Here is a 20,965-nt window from a genome sequence, read left to right on the forward strand (position 1 = left end):
AAAATTTGACAGTAGTCTTAAATAAAAGTTATTCGAATTCATAAATTGTTTTATAAGCTTTATGAATTCAAATGGTGGTTCAAAAATGTGTTTCCAATTTCAAAATAAATACAAATTCAATTACAAGCATTCATATTCAGGGTTGTTAATTATATTAGGTAAACAGTTTTTCAGTATAGGTAGGTTTTTACATGGTACAACTTGCCCCGGAAAAATGTTACAACTAGCCCCAGCATGAAATTTGGCACATAAAATCAATTTAAAAAAAAAGCGAAACTGATATAGACATAACACATACACGCAATTTGAGCCAAAACACGGTTGCATATAACAAAAAAACACTTAGCACTCTATCTTTTTCGGGTAAAGAGGTAGACCAAAAATAAAATTAAAAAAAAAAGTTACAAACATGCATTTTTTGGGCACCACTAGTGTAACTTCTCACCCTGTCGTCTAATCTTCATCTGAAGAAAATGTGCCGGTAGATATTCAAAAATTGAGCATTTTTCTCCTTTACGCGTTTCTTAATATTGAAAGGAACATCGCTTTTTTTAGCTGTTAATTCTTACCCCTGTTACATTTAGCCCCACTCTCCCCTACCTTAAATTTTGCAAAGCAAAACGAAAGAATTTGCTTGCAGCCGATTCTTATAATAATGGCAATTTTTTAGTAGGTATTGTTTTTAATAGATGATTGAAGAATTCCAATTTTTGCATTCGCTGTTTGGAAATGTTCTTAAGAAAAAACAATTCCATTAATTTCCCTACTATAATTTATTTATTTTTTTTAAAATAAAATACATTTCTTTTTTGTCCATTGAATAGACTACAACTTCAAAACATAAACTACGCAATAACACAGTTTTTGAAACAATTATAATCATTTTTAGCAAAAAACAAAACCGACTTCCATGGATCAAAACTGGGTTTTATGGTTTTTAAAATAGTTCCTATGGCTGAGAGATATTTGAAGATATTTATTGTGCTTTTAAAACTAACTAACCAGAACAATACTTAAGTACATCAATTCCTTAAATATTCAAGATAATATGTTTCAAATTTCATTCAATTATTCAAAGAAACAAAAAAGTTACAGATTTTTCAGACGCTCAACCACGTTTCGTCCCATAGTGCGGCGGATGGATTCATTCGCTTAAAATTGGAATCTTTTTTAGTTATTGGAACTAATTTATTTTGAGCAACGGTTCTTATCATATTAGGCAGGGTCAATCTTTTAAAGAAAAAAATTTTTTTTTTTTAATCATTACACAGGCCCACAAAGTTTAAAACTTTAAATGCATAACAAAAATTTATAATAAGTTGACTTGCACTATTTCCTTTTCTGCTTTTTCTTAAATTGAGCCAGCTCTTAATTTAACCTTACTTCATAAGTTTAACTTTCTAGGACACAGACAAAGGAGGAGATTCTCAATTTTTCTGTGGGTTTATATACATATATATTTTTTAATTTTAGTGGAGTAACTAAAGCTAAAAAAATGGCAATATTAGGGAACCAAGCCGCTATTGCCGTATTGTTTTTTTAAATTTAATTGAAGAATTGAACAACAAAAATTTTGCTTAAATTTCATAAACAAAGTACATAAATGTATGAAGTACTGACACTTATCAGCGCAGCAACTGAGGCCATTTGGCTGAGACAACACCGGACAATGACAAAGAGAAAGACAGATAGACACAAAGAAAGAACATACATATAACATAGAACTACGTGGCACAGAGGAGGAGACATAGTTGAAAATTGACTCATATTATCGCACAGGTGGCTTCAGTTAAGCTGTCGATTTAGAAAAAAACTTCTGAGCCGACCGTTGGGCTCGAACCAACGATGTCATTTTATAAATTAAATGATACAAAAAGATTATTTAGGTAATTGAAATAAAAAACTATATGCCAAAAAAAAAAAAAATATTTAAACACAAAGGCAACACCTACAAAAAAAATTTCGTAATAGCTGCGTTCCTTTGAAAATATTTATCTACTGTTTAGTACTTAAAGCAGCTTTGAACTATTTTTTCAGTATAGCAAAAGTAGTTCAAAGTAGTTTTAAGTACTAAGCAGTAGATAAATATTTCTAAAGGAACGCAGCTAATAAAATATGAATTAATTTTTCAAAATTTTTCGGCCATATTTATTGTTATTTGTATTTAGAAAAGAAAATGGCAATAAGTATAAAGTATTACATTTTAAAAAATAATTAAAAAGTATTTCATTTTCAAAGAACTTTTATTAAGAAGTTTTTGAAAAAAAGTAACTTATATTCAACATTTAAATACAAAGTGTTTTTTTCTTCATTCAACAGTCTTTAATTTGTTGAAGGTAAAATAGATAAACTTTGCAGGTCTTATTTGTCAAAGTTTTAGAGAAAATTAATTCTTTCAATGGGAAAATTCAGTTTTTATCAAAAAATCCAATGAAATTGAAGTAATTTTTAATTTCGTTTTCAAAACCTCTGAATTCAAGTAACAACATAATATATTAATGGACAAAATATTTTTAAAGATAAATTCATATCTTATTACGAAAATCATTTAAAATTTTTGAATACAATTTTTTTTTTTTCCAAAATTCTGAGTTTAAGGACTTCTTTTTTCAAAAACTCTTCATTAAATTTATTTGATTTGATTTTAAAAGAGAGGTATGAACTTCAATGTTTAAGAGTAAGTATTGTTAGTGATGCAGTTGTGTGTTTTTTTTTTTGTTTTGGAGTCAATTTGTGAGAAAATCGCTTAACCGATGGACCTACATTGTTTTTTCCTTCAGTTACCAAGGCAATCAAAATCGGTTCCCTAATAATTTGTTTTAGTTACTTTCAAAATCTTTTTCTTTTCCACCGAATATACAAAATTGATAAGGATCTTATAGACGAAGCTAGAATACAATGCAATGTATGAAGGTCTAAAAAAACGTTTTTTGGTGTAAAAAATAAAAATTCTTCCAAAATACCCAGGAGCCAAAAACTAAGTTAAATCAAAAATTGGGCAGATAAGTGTCAAGTTAATTTTTTTCTCTCTAATAACATAAACATTATTTCAAACACCTTTCCAGCTGATTTTTGGTGAATTAATTCTCAAACCTCGAATTTTACGATTTTGACTTTTAAACGCCATATCTCGAGTTCCAGATTTTTTACATTTTTTGTTTGTACGTGTGACTTTTATATATTAACAATATCTATCGATTCCAGTATCAATCTTTTTTCTACCACTTTTTGTTAAGAAAATAGCTTTTTTACCATTTTCTATTTATTCTCAAACATCGAATTTTACGATTTAGACTTTTAAACGCCATATCTCGAGTTGCAGATTTTTTACATTTTTCGGTTGTACGTGTGACTTTTATATATTAACAATATCTATCTATTCCAATATCAATCTTTTTTCTACCACTTTTTGTTAAGAAAATAGCTTTTTTTACCATTTTCTAAATTCACCTCAGTTTACCCTACTAAAATGTCAAATATATTGAAATACGAAAATAAGTACTTTTTCAAAAAATCCCTCCGCAAAAACGGTAAGTTAAATTGCAAATTTGACAGATACGTGTCAAGTTATTTTATTTTTTCTAACTTATCAAATAAAGATTGTTTAAAAAATCTTTCATTTTTGGTGAATTATTTCTCATATATCAAATTTGATTAAAAAGACTGTATCTCGAATTGTAGATTTTTACATTTTTTATTTGTATGTGTGGCTTTCATATATTTATAATATCTATCGATTCCAATTTCAATTTTATATCTATCACGTTCTGTTTAGAAAATAGATTTTCGCCCTTTTTCTAAATTCACCTTTGTTTACCCTACTCAGACTTCAAATTTTAAAAAATCCTAAAAAGTGTAATTTTTAAATTAAATTTCCTTTGACATATTATTTTTTTTATAACTCCTTGGCTTGCCATATATAAAAATAAACTTTAAAGCCTGGCCTTGACAGGATATCCCTAGGCAGCCAGCCCATGTGCAATTTATTTCCTTTGACACTACCTTTCAGAAAATATAACTCTCAACTGGTATAACGATGAGGGTAGGTCCTATGGCGGGATCTCCTGCTATTAGACTCCTAAGCAGTGGTTTTCTAGTACAAGTAGTATAAAAGAAAACTTTTCCAATGTTATGTTATGACATATGGCCTATAACTCGTATTTGTAGTAACACGGTCTTAAATTATCAAGGCATCAAGAATCATCGAAGCACACGTAAAAAACAATGGATGTATTTTTTTTAAGATTTGCGAAAAAGAAATAGTAGATTTTAACACATGAAAATGAAAACTATTTTGTTTTATATTCAAATTATATTTTATTCATTGCAAAAGGAAATCTGTTAATCTTATTTCATTTCTTTTCTATCAGTTGCATGGTTTGGCATCGACGCAATAATGATTAGGAATAATGTTGTATCGTTCTAAGTATAAATAAATAAAAGTAATATTAGAATAAAAGTAGATTTGGTTTCAGATTGTAGACACTTACCTCTTAGAGGAGACCTGCAGTTCTGTAGACGAACCATGCAAGCGTTATCGAATCTTTTGATGCACCGATTATTGGAGGCACACACTGGTTCCCAAGTTCCTGGACACCATGTAGTTGTACAACGAGCATAACGAAGAACTTCATTGTCCGAACCTAATTGCTCCTCAGCATGAGTAGGGATTAAAAATACGCCGACGATGACAAAAAGTGTAAAGACAAAGAACTTCATTGTAAAAATTTATTTGTTTGACCGAAACAGAACAACTGATATGGTAAGGAGTAAAATATCTGCATTTATATACTTTTTGTTGGGTAAAATGATCCTGTAAGATGTAAGGGTTTAAAATACTTATTTTTTAAAAAGATGCATTCTCCTTAAGAATGGAATTATCAGTTGCATTTCTTTTTAGTCTTGTTTACACATTACTTATTGCTAATTTTATCTTGAAATGCAATATAAATGGAATTATTTAAATTTGCATTTTATTTTAAATTTGGTGAGGTCACAACTGATGAGTCAGAACTCAGCAGTAGGCCAAATGATTACTTCCAGATGTGCCCTGACATCTGACAAAGAGTATACAAAATAAGGGCAACGTTCTGTTAGTTGTCCAACTAAAACGGTAATTCTATTTTTGTTCTTCATTTATTTTAAATATTAGTGATGAAGTGAAGTGCTTACATTAATTCTTTTTTTCATAAGTATTAAAAATATATATAATTAAGCTAAATTATAAACCAAGTTACAAACAGGAAAAAAAATTAGCCACAAAATTTAACCAAAAACGAATTCAACGGCACGTTATAAAATTTTATTTATTGTAATTCTGTTTGTTTCAAAAAAAGATTAAACTTGAATAAATTGGTGTTCGTTCCTATAAAAAATTCCATTCAAATAAAAAAAAAATATACTGGGTTCTCTACCGAGAGGTTCTTTGCGTTAATATACTCGTTCATATTAAAATAAATATTAATTGATTAGAAGAACATTTTTAATTAATTTTTGGTTTCAAATGAAGTTACATATTTATTGATCTATGAAATAAAAATTCAAAGCATATGAGTGTCTTTTGTGCAAATATCTTCAGCACACGAAAAGTATATTTTTTTCCTGTTTAAATTATATTCAAGCAAATAATATTTCGTTAGAATTTTTTCAAGAATGTACAAGTTGTACAAGAACCGATAGAAAAAAAATCTTATCCATTTATTTATTTGTGCATTTAAATAAAATAAACGGTTTTAAAATTGATTTTCTTTATTTACAAGCTAAAATAGCAGTTAAACAGAAATTTTTCACAAATAAAAAGTTACCACCTAGTAAACTTGCTCAAATAAAATGCACGGCTGATGGGAAGCAAAGTACCCTTACATTAGATACCAACCATTTTAGCAACCAATTAGCAAAATAAAAAAATGTCAAAAGTAGTATTTTTTTTTTATTTACATATACTGTTTTTCCGAATCTTTTTATCTATTTATTGAAAAATTGTTGAAAAAGAAAGAGACAAATATCTTCAAATTTCGAAAATCTATCCCGCCCCTCTAAGTTTCTTATGGGAATAACTATTATTACACTGAGGGAAAAAACAATCTAAAATCAACGAAAACCACGTTGATTCAACTATTTTTTGGAATTATTTTGCGTTGAAGACTAAAATTTTAAAATCAAAGTAGAAAATAATAAGTTTAAAGTCGTTTGCAGTTATATAACATCTTTAAATCAAAGTTATTTCAACTTTGAAAAAAAAGCATCAATTTATTAAAAAAAAAATAAAAAATTAGCAGCCGCTGGGGATCGAACCTACAACTCTTGGGTCTCTAGGCGAATGCTTTACCAACGTGCTATCTCACTGTTGGAAATTAGTGTGATAAAATGCAACAAAAGCTGAAGTCCGACAAAAATAAAAAAAAAAATCATGGGTGGAATTCACACGTGGTAGAAGTGAAACCTTAAAAAATCATTTTTCTTGAAAAAAACTGCACCTACTTAAATTTTTGCAATGCACAAAAAGTATAAAAATAATTTATTCAAAACAACCATTTTCAAAAAACCAATATTTTTTTTGCTAACATCATTAAATCCATTTTTTTATGATAACTTAAAATACATTTTATATGATCTGAAAGCTTATTATTGCACCTTTTATTTGACACTTTAATCATATTTCTACGATGCCTACAAAAAAAGTAAGAATTTTTCAAAGCCAACCATGTAGAAATTTCAAACTGAGATAACGGTACTTCCTACACTGGTTGCTGGTCATCGGCAACAAATCTCCACAGGTGTTTTGTGGTAATTTTGAAGTTTTTTAAATTAAGATTGTGTTTCTTCTAGAGCACGTATCGCTATGTGTGATATATCGAATGAAAGGTGATATTATTATCATGCGTATTAAAGTTAATTCAAATTTGTAAGTGCACTAGATCAAAAGATATAACGTGTTTAGAAAAAGATCGTCTTTTCACCGTTATCTCAAGATTTTGAATATGAAATTAATTAAAATTATAGTTTATTCTATTACCTATCTACAGTATAAATTTCATTCATCTATCTTTTAAAACAAAAAAGTTATAATCAATTGATTGTTCCTGTCGCTTTTTCGTTTCATCGTGTTTCAAAACACAATTGTTTTGAAAAAAAATTGCACCATTAGAAAGCTAACAAATTTTCCTGAATAATAAAGCCATACTTAAATTTTACCAATGCGCAAAAAGTAGTTATAAAAATAATTTATTCAAAACGATCATTTTTCATGAAAAAAGAAAAGTTTCTCAATTGGCTTGAACAAATCAGAACTGCACTTTTTAAAAATAAGGATAAAAAATTACCCATAGGATCTACATAATTTCTCTTCAGTCTTATTTCAGCGGAAAATTCAAAAGCTCAAAAATCATGTGAATATGTTTGGTTTGCGCAAAAAATCAGCATTTCATAAGCAAAAATTTATAAGATTAAAATTTTGTTATTGAATTTTTTTTGACCAAATAGTTTGACATACTGTCGAATCCTGTCTCATCAGTTGTCACCTAATCTAATTTAAAATAAAATGCAAATAAAAAAAATTCATTTAAGTTACATTTCAAGTTAAAATTAAGATCAATAAATATGTAAACCATATGAAAAATAAATGTAACTGTAATTTCACTCAAAGAGAATAAAATTTCACCAAAATAAATCCCTTGCAGGATAATTTTAACCCCACAAAAAGTATCTATATAAATGCAGATATTTTTCTCCTTTCCATATCAGTTGTTGTGTTTTCGTCTTTTACAAACAAACAAACTTTACAATGAATTTCTTCCTGTTTGCACTTTTTGTCATCTTCAGTGTGTTTTCGCTCCCTTCTCGTGCTGAGGACCATTTAGATTCACACAATGAAGTTCTTCGGTCTGGTCGTTGCATAACTACATGGTGTCCAGGAACTTGGGAACCAGTATGTGCCTCAAACAATTGGTGTATAAAAGCATTCAATAACGCTTGTTTGGTTCGCCTCCAAAACTGCAGGTTACCTATAAATAGTAAGTACTTAAAATTAAAAATCAAATTTACTTTTATTCTAATACAACTCTTGTTTATTTTAATTTAGAACAATACAACATTATTCCTAACCATTATTGTGTCAATGCCAAACCATGCCAATATAATGTAATTTATAATGTATAATGAAATTTGATTGGAATAGTAAAAAAAAACTTTTTTGCGAATTTTTTAAAAATAAATAGGGTATGTTTTCTTCGTTTAGTTGCGTGAGCCTGATATCCTGATAAATAAAGTCCATTTTCTTAAAGGTCAAAACCTTGTATTTTCGGTGCCAAAAAAAGCAACATTTCACCCGTATTTAACATTTTCGCACCCCTAGATCTAGATCATCATTTCATATTAAAATTTCGCACAAAACTAAGCAAAAGAAGGTAAAACTTGTGAAGTCACTCCATTTCATGTGTTTGGCCTCCAAACCAAATATGCCATCTAATTTATAGTTTATATAAAAGATTTGCATTGGTTAAAATATAATTTAAGTAAATATTTTATTTTGTTTTTAATAATTATTATCTTAAAACTAAATTATATTTTAAATTATTTTGAGATTTTCTAAGTTTTAAAATTATATAAGCTACAGTTTCACCAGCAACAACTCCAACTATATGACAAACAAATGCAATTAAAAATAACTTTTGAAAATCCAATAACATTGAATAGTAAGTTTCACGTTCCATCTCATATGTCCAAAAAGTTGTCGGTCCAAAAACTAATAGGGTTCCCATGACAGTTATGCACAGTTTCAATATAAAAATGCTAGCTTTTTCCATGGCATTCATATGCCCATACAGCCTCACAGAAGAAAAAGATTGTTCTGCATAGAAATTTGAAAATGTATTTGCCAAGAAATTTCTAAAAATCCAACATCTTGATTGAAGTTTTTCTGCTTTGGTCAAATAAATAATGATTGGTTCTGAGTCAGCATAGATCCATCTGTTTACCATGAATATGTACTGATTTTTTCGTACTTCATCTCTTATTTGTACCATATGACAATTCCACTTTGGGTATCTACCAAAACCATCATGATTAAGTGCCACTGACTCTAAATCCCCTAAATCAGTGGATGAAAATATAGAAAAATTCGTCTGGGCATTCCGATGAAATAGTGATTTCTTAGGTCTTGAGTAAATAGTATATTTCGGACTTTCTGATAACGATCCAAAAAATTGAATTGTTACATTAGAAGAAGTTCCAGCATGAGTATGACCATTTGTATAAATGTTTACTAAATATTCATGAGCTTCTTTTCTCTTACCATAAACGTCTTCTAGAATTACAATATTCTTAGCTGCATTAAGATCTCTTTGCCAAGCAATCCACAGAAAAACAAACATTAAAAGAATGATAATACAGATTATTGCTAACATTCTATAGCTGACATAAAGGTTTTCAACAAGATTCTTCGACTCCTGAATGTATCCAAAAGTTGGATAAACTTTTGCTCCAAACATGGAAAAATGCCAACATGAACAATGTATGTGTGTTGCATTAGTTTGATTTCCTACCGAACAATACTCTGATGTCCATTCAAGCGATTGAGAATTCCATGTTGTACACATTTTGATAGTCAAAGTGAATGAAAATTCAACTTTAAAGTTTGACGAAATAGCTAAAAAGCCTTTACGCTTTTTGACACTATTATTGATGATATATAAAGTTGTATTTTCTTGGGAGCTTTGAATCTTCTTGGCATCTTTAAACATATATGTTCTTAGTTTTTGTTCCAATAAAAGAAGAACTCGTAAATCATGTTTTAGGGGCATAAATGTCACCAATAAAACAGCATTCTCTGGAAGAATCCTCTCGTAAATAACCATTTCCATACTGTTTTCAATACTTCCATGAGAAAGCACCTCTTCGGAAGAACCCTTCAGTTCCATGTAGAAACTAAAACGGCTTTTCGTAGTTTTTGAATTCAATGAGTTCAAATTTTTCGTGTAAGCTCCAATTGAAAGAATATCAGTGTTGATCTGATACTGCTCCGGATTCCACCAAAGTGGATTTGATTCAAAAATCAAAGCTTGAATAGCAATTTCGTCCCCTTCAAGGCTCTCAAGAAATTCTTTAGAAAGGTCAATAAAAGTTTTTGATTCATTCCAGGATAACGACATTGCTTCCGAAGTATCTACAACAACAGTCATACTGGTTACACCGTTTTTCTTTATCATCAAAGTAGGCTCCGCTGGCAACTGTACAAAAGACGCTACAGCACCCATTATTTGAAGACATCTGTGCAATCTTTGGAATGCCTTCAACCAGTTAGAAATATGAACAACACCTTTAATATCAAGTTCGCCATAGTCTGAATAATTTTCCAAAAATGGATCTTCCAGTGGAATTGGTTCAGCATTGTGAACTATTGGAAATTCTTCAACTTCTATTGCAGTTCTAGCCATAGTCTCAGCTAGATCATTCACCATTTTTTCATGGGTTTCGACTTGTAGCTCCATAATTTCATGGTTTTTAATTGAGTTCAATAATCCTTCGCTGATTTTGATAAACAGTTCCGAGATGAATATAGTTGTTTCGCTGGTTATATCCACTGATTGTAGAAGTTTATTTCCAATAGTTAAAAGCTGTTCGACAAGAAGCAATCGATTTGGCTTGATATTCCGAAGACATTCCACAATGTGTTTGGCAATTTCTTGACTTTCATCAGGTGGCATATGGCCAATTACAGTTTCTATCAATACAAAAGCACCAGATCTGTCACCATTTTCTATGAGTTTCTCCAGATTTGTCTCATCTTGAGAAAGTAATTCCAACCAAGTACCAAATGGATTGGTGATTGGTTGCAAGGAAACTTCAAGTCGAACTTCTGTACAAGCTCCGATATCATCACAAATATGAATTTGAATTTCACAGATATTCCCTGATGTAGGGAAGAGCCTGGTGGTAAGTACTTCGTCACCACCATGATCAAGAATATTATTTCCCAACCAAAATTTGTAATCTATTGGGTTGTCTTCGTCTATGTAACCTGAACAGGAAATAGTGAATAGAGTTTGATATTCAATTCCACCAGGAGGTGAAACTGAACAGGTTCCCTTTGCAGGTGGTTGGTTAACTATCAATTTGATTGATGTACTCCCTGAAAATTGACCCACTTTAGCTTCAGCCTTAAGGTAGACTTTTTCTTTTGATTCTTCCACCAGAACCACTCGTTGACTGTTTGAAACTTCAACACCAAATTCATTTCGAACTGAATAATCGATATTTCCTGTTGGACATTTGACACACTCAAGCTTTAAATGAATTAATTTTCCCTGTGAAAACTTTCCATTTTCACAATTTCTTAGGCAAACAAAATGTAGGAACAGTAAATCATATGAAACTACTTTTATAGTTTGGGAACTTCGATGAGTGCTATAAATATTGATAGAAGATCGTACAAGAAGACTAAAGTTATAGGTTTTATCAAGTTTAAGGCCTTCGGGAGGTATGCTAAGAGAAGACTCTGTTGAAGAAATATGACAATTTGCTTTCTTTAAACTTAGGAACGTTAAATTCTTACCACTTCCAATATTTTCAGTACAATAAGGGTTTCTAACATCATCCGATGTACAAGACCAGGAATATTGTAGATGTTGATCTTGGTTAGGAGGCCTGGCGTAGTCTCTTGAAATCGATCCATCTAAAGTAATTTCTTTATTTATGTTCACTTCGCGATATGTACCACCAAGAATAAAAGCAGCAGTTGGCTTGGAGTCCACAAAAACAAAGCACTAAATAAAGACTTAATCAATAGATGATCAAAATATCGAAAAAAAAAGTTTTGAAACCAACCCGAAGTATAGTCTGGCTGATGTGGCTTTTATTAGAATGAATCTCAAGAACATCTCCTTGAATCAGGTACGACTGAACAAAATCATCCCGATAGTTAAACCACATTGTATGGGGAGGTATTGTAAGAGCAATCCCAGAATGTTTTGGAAACTTATGGAGAACAACTTTAAAGAACGCGTTGTAAGAATTCAAAAAAGAAAATATTCCTACCTGTATTTAAATAGTTCCTTACACTCCATTTGATAGTTAAACTTGAGTGAGAATTGCATCGTTTATCCACAATAGGTTCGATAAAGTCAAAGGTTTGAATATCAAGGTGTAAAGGCTTGCGAGGATTCAAGCAGTGAGGAAGATGAATTTGTGGAAAACATTTCAATCCTGATGGATCGTAGACTAAAATATCGAATTTCATTCGGAAGAAATTCTCCCCCGATAGACCGAAGTCACTAAAGTCAAGGGTGATAGAATGAGTGCCAAGCTTCCAAAATGTTGCTTTAGATATTCTATAAAATCCACTTTTATATGGAAGACTTTCGCTATGTTCTATATGCAAACTTTTTCCAAGAGTATTTAAATCATTGGACTTTGTAAAATGGCCACTCGTTGATGTGAAAATTATTCCATCGATAATATAGTCTTCAGTGAAGAATTCCATTAGAGTTTCAATGGTTCCCAAATTTTGAATAGTTAACATGAGTGATTGTTCAGTTCCAATGGGAGCAATGTGATTGTAGTGCAAATGAGGGGATTTAAAAACATCTTGTTTTGAAGCACAAGTTTGACCAGCAAAACCTGTTGAGCATTCGCAATTGAAATGTCCAGGATAGGATTCACATTTTCCACCATTTTGACATGGATTTGAAGAACAGTGGTCGGTTGGTTTTGAACAAAATTCATCTTTGTAAAATTGTTGAATACATTCGCAAGTAGGATTGCCATTGTTGAGAATGCAAATTGCTTCATAGTTGCAGATAGAATTGTCGCATTTTTTCTGCATATTCGTTTGAAGACTTAGAAATGGAAAAATTGTCAATAATTTAAGGAAAATCAAAAACATGTCAGTCAGAAATATTTTTTTTTTGTACGAATTTGAGTGAAAAGTAAAACGTAGAATTTTCATCCGTGATTAAAAAAAAAAAAATATACAACTTCTTTAATTACAGTTCTGGATATAAAATAAAGAGTTTCTTAAACAACATAACTCATAAGGTCTTGAAAAAAGTTTTTTCAGATTAATGTCTAGAACTCTTTGATAGAACTCTTGTCAGAATTTTATTTTTATTTACAATCCATTACAAACCATTGAAGATTTGGGTGTCAGAACTTAAAACTTAAAGAACACTTATATTGTCTTAAATAACTGCAAGTCAGAATCAATAAAATAAAAAATAAAAAAATGTTACGCATACGCCCCAGTGGCCCATTTTTATTAAAAAGTAGGTAGGTATAGTACATTTGAAGTAATCATACTTCTCACACACAGAAATTGATTTTTATGAAATCTTTTTTTTTTGAAATTAAATAGAGAGAGCAATAGTCAAAATGTAAACGAACATATGCCGTAGTTTGACCCCTGGTTTCAGAAAAATTCTAGCACGTACCATTTTTTTAAAATGATTTTTGAAAAATATGAGTAAATAAAACTAATACTCGTATGAGCTCAAATTTGGAGGACTTTTTTTACATAACATGATCTATCATATGACACTAAATTTGTATTGTATTTATTTATTAAAGTTTACACACATTTTAAGATAATAATTGACAAAAACAGCAAAAATATTGAAATCCTGCAGTTTTTAAATCCCACATGAACAAAAACACCTTAATTTAGGAAAATGTAAAATCTCAACGCCCGTTATGTAAAAAAAGTCAAATATGTAATAAAAAACTATAAAAAATACATTAAAACAATTTATACGTGTTTTGTAATTTTATATAATATTTTTCTATTTAGAAATATCTTATCTCTGATAAACCATTTGATACACTGCCTTCTTAATCTTAAAATTTGTCTCTCCTAGGAACAAAAATATACTTTTCTTATGGTTTTTGATGTGCTGAGTTCGAATCCGAAGACAAAAAGAATCTAGCACGTAAGGATTTTGAGATATACACGTTAGAGAATCACAAAATCAAGTTTTTGGTTAAAAAATTTCAAAAATACTACTATATGTATCTCAAAAACAGGAGCTGATCGAAATTTTTTGAATTCGGATTGAAAATTAGCATACTTGGGAGAAAGAAATATGAATTTTTAATGATCAGTTTCTTTATGGTAAGATATGCCAAACCTACTAAACTTACTTTAATTTAGATATCTGGAATAAGAAAAGAGATATTAGGTGTGTTTTTTATTACCACCGGGCTTAACTGGAAAGTTTAACTAACTATTAAATAAATATTTAAAATTATAATTGTCATTCCAAACATTAGTTTGGATGTTTTTAAAAAAATTCTAAGCAATTTACGAACAAGTTGATTTGGTAGCACAGATTTAAATCTGTTGAAAAAGTTAAGCCCAGAGAATTCTCTGGGCTAAACAACTAATCCCAAGGGGCTAAAGTGTTGTTGTATTTAACATGTAAATTGCTTAGCCTCGACTGTGTTTTTTTTGTCCAGTTAAGACCGGTGGTAATAAAAAATACACCTTTTCAGGAGATTGAAACTGAATTTGAAATACAAGAATAAACCGTGACAAGTTTAGTTGAAAAAGTTTACACTACTGCAAAGTATTGCTTCGAAAACAGCAAAAAATGGGTTTTCGAGATTTTCTAACAATTTTGACTTCGAATTCGGAATCAGCACACACAAATCCTTTTTCCCTTTTCATTATATTTTTCTATACTAACACTATCCTTAATATGCATGCAATTTATATTTTATATTCATTTGGCTTATTTTAAGAAATTTACGTAGCATACGAAACTCCAAATATGAAGCTTCTTAACGTTAAAAATTTTCCTGGAATGTCTAGTATCTTCAAAAGCTTTTAGTACCTTTCTAGAACTTTCAAATCCATTCCAGAATTTACTAAATTAGTTTATAGATAAGTGGCTTTTTTAATCCTCGAGAAATTTCCAGATCCCCACATTTCAGTTAATTTCAGTTAATTTCAGTGAAGGTAAGGATAACGGGTCAAACATAGAAAACAATATAAGCTTGATAGGTCAAACTGCTTGGTGAACACCTTCTATGAGCTACTTCAACGTATTCTGTGAAAGGTCTGTAAGATTGCAAAAATCTTAATACTTATGGACAAAACGTATAAAAGCATCTGTATCGTTGATGTAAAATTAATTCTGTATCTTCAGTTGAAATATCTGTTTAATATAAGAAAATGAAAGTTTTAATTTTCATCCTTTTTGCTCTTGGTAAGTTTATAAAAAAGGACTTCCAATTGTAAAATTAAATAATTAATTTATTATTTTAAAGTTTGCATGTTAGCTGTATCTAATGCACAAAAGAAATGTGATCGTGTATGTTCTCAACAAATTCAGCCAATTTGTGCTACGGATAACAATGGAAGAACTTATCGTAGATTTTCGAATAGATGTTATTTTGAAATTGAACAGTGCAGAACAAGAAATGGTAACAATGATTTTAATGTTTTTTTTTTGTATTCACTAATATACTTTTTTTGTTTTGTTTTTGTTTTTAGCTTATAAAAAGGTTGATTTGAAAAAATGCAGAAGATAAACAACAAGATCACCAAAAAACTACTCTATCAAATGCTAAATAAATATAATAAAATAAAATATGATTTTATAAACATACAAAAAAAGAGTGGTTTTGTTTGCTTTTTTTTAAATTTTTGTTGGATGGGCCTAATAGTCTTGGAAAAAAGTAGTACCGAGTGGGCCAGAAAAAATATTTCAGTAATTTTAATTACAGAGGTCCCCAAAGTCTCCCAATTGGATTTTTTTTAAAGCACTACAGAAATTTATTGTGAAATCGTTAACCTAAGCGATATTCAAAAACAGATTGGCTTGATTTTCTGAGAAGGGTAAAGCAGTTTGAAGCTCGTTCAAGGCAATAAGAGCTTTTTTACTCCTCCACCTCATTTCTCCTCCCCATGAAGCCACTAAAGATGATATAGCTATTGCTGGTAACGTATGTATGTATACAGCCCTATAGAGGTATCCTTTCGGAGAATTTTTTTTTTCGATTTGTTCGAAATCGGAGAACTTTCTATCGAGGTATCCGTTCCGATTGACATATCGGAGAATCTTCCGATGAAACATGGAGACCATCGACGCATTGCTATGAATGTGTTTAGCAAAGACTTTTTGACAGTAGTTGTTCTTTAAATTTCATCGGAAATTCTCCGACATAAAATAGTTGCGGAATATTTTAAAAGAAGTGGATTCTTCACAGAAAAAAATATAAATAAAATACGCATATTACTTTTACTTTTTTAGTCCAGATTAATAAATTAACAACCGCGGCAAAGCCTCAGCAAGAATATTTGCTTGAAATGTAGAAAACTTTTAAGATAATTTTTTTTTATTTTAAGACTACAAAAAAAAAAAAAAAAATAAAAAAAAAAAATTTATTTTAAATATAAGAAAAGTCACCTAATTTGTTAAAGAAAACTTTTAAGGGTCATAAGGAATTTTACTCATTGAATAAGTCACGCTGACACTGACACATGTGTCAAATGAATGCGATTGTATATTTTATTTTTTTGGATACATTGAAAAAAAATCAAAGTTCCGTTCGGAACTGGCTATCATTTCGGAACGGATACCTCGATACTGCTGATAATGTCTTGTGGCCTTATTTGTGTGATCTGTGTGATCTCCATTCAACGCCAAAGTCACAAAGACGAAAGATAATCATTTTTATTTTGGTTTGGTATATGGTTTTTCTAATAGTTCCTATGGCCAAAACTGAACGAAATTGAAATGGGACCACACTGCAGGCACCAGCTTTCTAATACAAAAAGAATTATCAAAAATGGTTCAATCCGTCCAAAGTTATAAGGTAACAAAAAATACAGACGAATTGAATACCTCCTCCTTTTTGGAACTCGGTAAATAGCTTAATTTTAAATTGTTTTGGCAAAGTTGCCAACTTTCAAAAAACTTTTATTTCAAAAACTATTTCACCTACTGAGCTTAAATTATAGAAAATGTGGGCTTCTTGTTCTTGCCTTAAAAAAAATGTACTTTTTAAAAGTAAGGAAAGTATAAAAAAGGTATCCCTTTTTTTCGCATAGCACAGAATCTGCAAACTTGTTTTACCCTTTTGGTATTTATCACAATAGCTCCAAAAAAATAATGGGAACAATTTTTGTATGACTCATCTAAGAAAATCAAATAAAAAAAAGAAAAAAAAGTAATACAATAAAATTTAATACATAATTTAACCTATAGTTTTTTTTTTATCACAAAACTCTGGTATAACAGCAAATTGCAAACAATAAAAAGAATAATTATCATCTCTTAGCACTTTTATTAACTCATACGACTTCAACTTTTACGAATACTCTTCGTAGGTGATGAAGTAGTTGGTGTTTCTGTCGTTGGTGTTGCTGTCGTAGAAGGTGCAATTTTAGGTGGTTCAGTCTTAGCTGATGATACAGATTTAGGTGTTGTTGTCGTTAATATTAAAGTCTTAACTGGTACAATCCTAGGAACAGCAGTCGTAAAAGGTGCAGGTGTTTTATTGCACATATTTAGACCAACAACCGTATAAGCTGTAAATAAATACATAAAAAAGTTAAACATCCTTAGGTAAGAGACTGACTAAAGTTCTGCTTACTTTTGGAACTTTTGCAATTGGCCATTGACAAATAACAACTATTCGAAAATCTTTGATAATCCTCGCCATTTGATGCACAAAGGGGCTTCCACACGTCTGGGCATTTAAATTCACAAGTCTTCTGTTGGTCATTCGAAATTATAGCCATTGAACAACACACTTGAAATACAGTGTCTTTAAAAAATGGTCATAATTTTTAAATTTATATTTCCAACCAATTGATATTAATGATAGAACGAACACTAATGCTTTCATATTTTTTTATTTTTATTTTTATTTGTTTTATTTTTCAACGAGTACTCGTTTCAAAACCACGATCGACTAAATAAATGTGAACTGAAATTGCTGCTTTTATCACATTTATGCGAGAAAAATTCTGACTGTTCTGTTATTCCATTAATTAAAAGTGTTGTCTAGCTTTTTTGGCAATATGTTAAAATGTCTTAATATTTAATTTAGACTAAATCAAACAGGAGGTACATTTGCTATGTAGGTGTCATTTTAAATCCAATGAAACGTATACAACTGTACTGCGTATGCCTAGGGGAAATATGACGCGAACAAAGTGAACTCTTTGGGTAAACACGTGCGAACAATGTTTTCCTTAAAACAACTGTTCAATTAAATTTCTGGCATATTCGTAATTTATTAGTGTGTATCTTTCGATTTTCGGGCAAAAAAATTTATGAGAGATGAGATATTATTTGAAAACAGCTTTTCATCAGCCTTCTCAAAATGATGTTTGAGAGATCAATTAGTTTTGTAAACTTTGTTATGAGAAAAAAACTATTGTTTATATTTCCTTGAGCTGTTTTCAGGACACGCAAATAATATTAACAAACAAAAGAAAAAAACCGATTGAATTTAAATACGTGTCAAGAAATTTCGCGAACTTTTTGAAAAATGTAGAAATTAGCCATAAGTCACCAAATTTCTAAAACATACCGCTGTATTATAGTACCTTAATACAAACACTATTTTTTGTTTATAAATAGCGATCTGATTTTTATCTTGAAACAAACATTTGACAATAATTTTACAAAAGATTAAGTAATATTTTCGTGATTTGCTCACAGAAATCAGTAAATCAATTTTAACGTTATGTTTATTTGTCAATTTGATTTTGGGTTTCTGCAGATATGCTGGTTTATTTGCTTCAAATGACGTAGGTAGGTGTGTGTGTCGAATATGTTCTTTGTTGTTTTAATATATTGTATTTGCGCTATAAATTTGATTAAAAAACAAAAGTATTGTCAACAGTTTCAACAACTGTTTAATTAGTTTGATATTGCAAACATAATTTTTTTAAGCTTACTTAAAATATTTTTGAACTGATTCTAATTTATTATTGAAAAAATTTATTGGAAGATTTATCTAAATCATCAAGTTCTTTTAAAAAAAATCACAAAACAGCTGGTATGTTAGAAAGTTATCTCCTAAAAATTTTCTTAAATTAATCTGATAAAAAAATATGTTGCGCGTACACCACAGTGACCTTTCATATACAATTTTATAAATTGATGCAAATTTTGCTATCGTTGCATGTAACAAAAAATCTGAACCATTCTAATTTTGTTAAGTGTTTCTTTTTTAAGTTTTCAAAAAAAAAACCAAACAAATAAACTAATGAGGGTTTTTGATGTACATATTTCTAGACACAGGATAAGAAAGCGACAAAAAATGATTTTGCTGAAAAGTAAACTCCCGAAACCTTAAATATAAGTATGAAAATGATTTTTGGTCGTTTGTTTCACATAAGTGAATTTAATAGTAAGTTATGAAGCTGGCGATTTGTGGTCAAAAGCTTTCGACAACAAAATATATTGCGAGAATCTTTAACTGAATTAACATTTCCTTACTAGGAGAGTTTCATAGATGGAAAACAAAATTTATTTGAAAGTCCGTTTTAAAAATTAGAAAACTGTTGAATCGCATTAAAATTTTAAAACTTCCTCTTTTAAAAGGTTTCGTTCAATTTGGGCTTGGTAACTACATTTATTAAGAGATCCATCAAAAGACAGTTTTTGAAGTTATACTTCTTGTGGGAGGGTGGGTATGAAAATTTACTTTTTGACAAGAATGTCAAAGGGATTATGACGCAATCACCCTGGGTAGCAGGGCTGTCGTTTCACCTTTAGAGTAGGCAGTACTTTAGTATTTAAAAATGCAGTACGCCGCAGTACGGCAAACATAAAACACACAACACGTTGCAAGTAACATGTTTTATGTGGCAAGTTGCATGTGGCAAGCTGCATGTGGCAAGTTGCATGTGGCAAGTTGCGTGTGGCAAGTTGCATGTGGCAAGTTACATGTGGCAAGTTACATGTGGCAAGTTGCGTGTGGGAAGTTGCGTGTGGCAAGTTGCATGTGGCAAGTTACATGTGGCAAGTTGCGTGTGGCAAGTGGCATGTGGCAAGCTGCATGTGGCAAGTTGCATGTGGCAAGTTGCATGTGGTAATTTCCATGTGGCAAGTTGCCAGGGTTGCAAAAAGCTCACAGCTCAGCTCAGCTCAAAATTTGAGCTAGCTCACTTTTGAGCTAGGTACCATAGGTCAGCTCATTTGAGCTGAGCTGAAACTGAGCTGAGCTGAAAGTGAGCGCCCCCAACTACCAAAGCTTATATCTCGGAATTTTGAAGAAAATGAAAAAAAATTTTGTATGCCAAAAGGTAGCGGGGACTCTAACCTACATTTGGGTACAACTATCATCCCTGTAGGTCCACGCGTTCTCAAACCGGGAGAACTTAAAAGTAAAAAAAAAAAAATAGGCACGATTCTGAAAAAATAGGCATGATGTGGCGGTTTAACATGGAAGGCGATTTTTGAAAAATCTGACAATGTGCAAAGCGTAGGCCCATGACACAAGCTATCATTTGGCATCACTCCCAAAAATTGCTCTCAAGCGGTTTAGCTTCCAGGAGCGTTCAAAGATTCGGGGATTTTTCGAAAAAAAATTTTACCTCAACTTTCAAACACGATTTTCTCGGAATTTTGAAAAAAATCGAAAAACCGGATTGTATCGGAATTTTTTTTTTATGATAAAAAAAGAAATATTTTACTAAAAAAATAGAAATATATTTACTATTAAAAAAACCAAGAGGAAAGATCACGAAAAATTATCTGTTTTATTTATAAAAATATCCATGTGTTAAAATAATTAAATTAATAACTAGAACCGAACATCTTAAGCTATGGTGTTTTATAAAAGTTTAATATATCTTCATATTTCATTATACTTTCCAAATAAAAATCAATGTATCCTCTCACCCATCACAGCACAGCTCAGCTCACTTTACCTTAGCTCACCCAACAGCTCAGCTCAGCTCACTTTCAGCTCAGCTCACTTTCAGCTCAGCTCAAATGAGCTGAGCTGTGGT

At 30.5% G+C, this 20,965-nt stretch overlaps 2 protein-coding genes across 2 annotated transcripts; both read right to left on the bottom strand.

Annotated features, from left to right (window-relative positions):
- Positions 1-8,430: 8,430 nt before the first annotated feature.
- Positions 8,431-12,955, bottom strand: LOC129909435 (polycystin family receptor for egg jelly-like). The gene is made up of 5 exons (XM_055986521.1): positions 12,034-12,955; positions 11,824-11,987; positions 11,552-11,762; positions 8,610-11,494; positions 8,431-8,463 (listed from the first exon to the last, which is right to left on the bottom strand). The coding sequence occupies exons 1-5, from the start codon at positions 12,941-12,943 to the stop codon at positions 8,431-8,433; spliced, it is 4,203 nt and encodes a 1,400-aa protein (XP_055842496.1). The 5' UTR covers positions 12,944-12,955.
- Positions 12,956-17,164: 4,209 nt separating this feature from the next.
- LOC129912271 (uncharacterized) lies at positions 17,165-17,925 on the bottom strand. The gene is made up of 3 exons (XM_055990453.1): positions 17,805-17,925; positions 17,590-17,748; positions 17,165-17,524 (listed from the first exon to the last, which is right to left on the bottom strand). Exons 1-3 carry the CDS (start codon positions 17,842-17,844, stop codon positions 17,298-17,300), a joined length of 426 nt encoding a protein of 141 aa, XP_055846428.1. The 5' UTR covers positions 17,845-17,925; the 3' UTR covers positions 17,165-17,297.
- Positions 17,926-20,965: the final 3,040 nt, after the last annotated feature.

This window comes from Episyrphus balteatus, chromosome 2 (genome assembly GCF_945859705.1).
Source record: "Episyrphus balteatus chromosome 2, idEpiBalt1.1, whole genome shotgun sequence".
Lineage (NCBI taxonomy): Eukaryota > Metazoa > Arthropoda > Insecta > Diptera > Syrphidae > Episyrphus > Episyrphus balteatus.

What these genes read in the sequence shown, in the direction of transcription:
- LOC129909435 (XM_055986521.1), bottom strand. Translation starts at nt 12,943, where the DNA reads ATGAAAATTCTACGTTTTACTTTTCACTCAAATTCGTACAAAAAAAAA. An exon ending in AAGGAACTATTTAAATACAG is followed by an intron (nt 11,988 to 12,033) that starts GTAGGAATATTT and finishes CGTTCTTTAAAG; the next exon opens with TTGTTCTCCATAAGTTTCCA. An exon ending in TACTGAAAATATTGGAAGTG is followed by an intron (nt 11,495 to 11,551) that starts GTAAGAATTTAA and finishes TTTCTTCAACAG; the next exon opens with AGTCTTCTCTTAGCATACCT.
- LOC129912271 (XM_055990453.1), bottom strand. Translation starts at nt 17,844, where the DNA reads ATGAAAGCATTAGTGTTCGTTCTATCATTAATATCAATTG. An exon ending in TCTATCATTAATATCAATTG is followed by an intron (nt 17,749 to 17,804) that starts GTTGGAAATATA and finishes CTGTATTTCAAG; the next exon opens with TGTGTTGTTCAATGGCTATA. An exon ending in CAATTGCAAAAGTTCCAAAA is followed by an intron (nt 17,525 to 17,589) that starts GTAAGCAGAACT and finishes ATTTATTTACAG; the next exon opens with CTTATACGGTTGTTGGTCTA.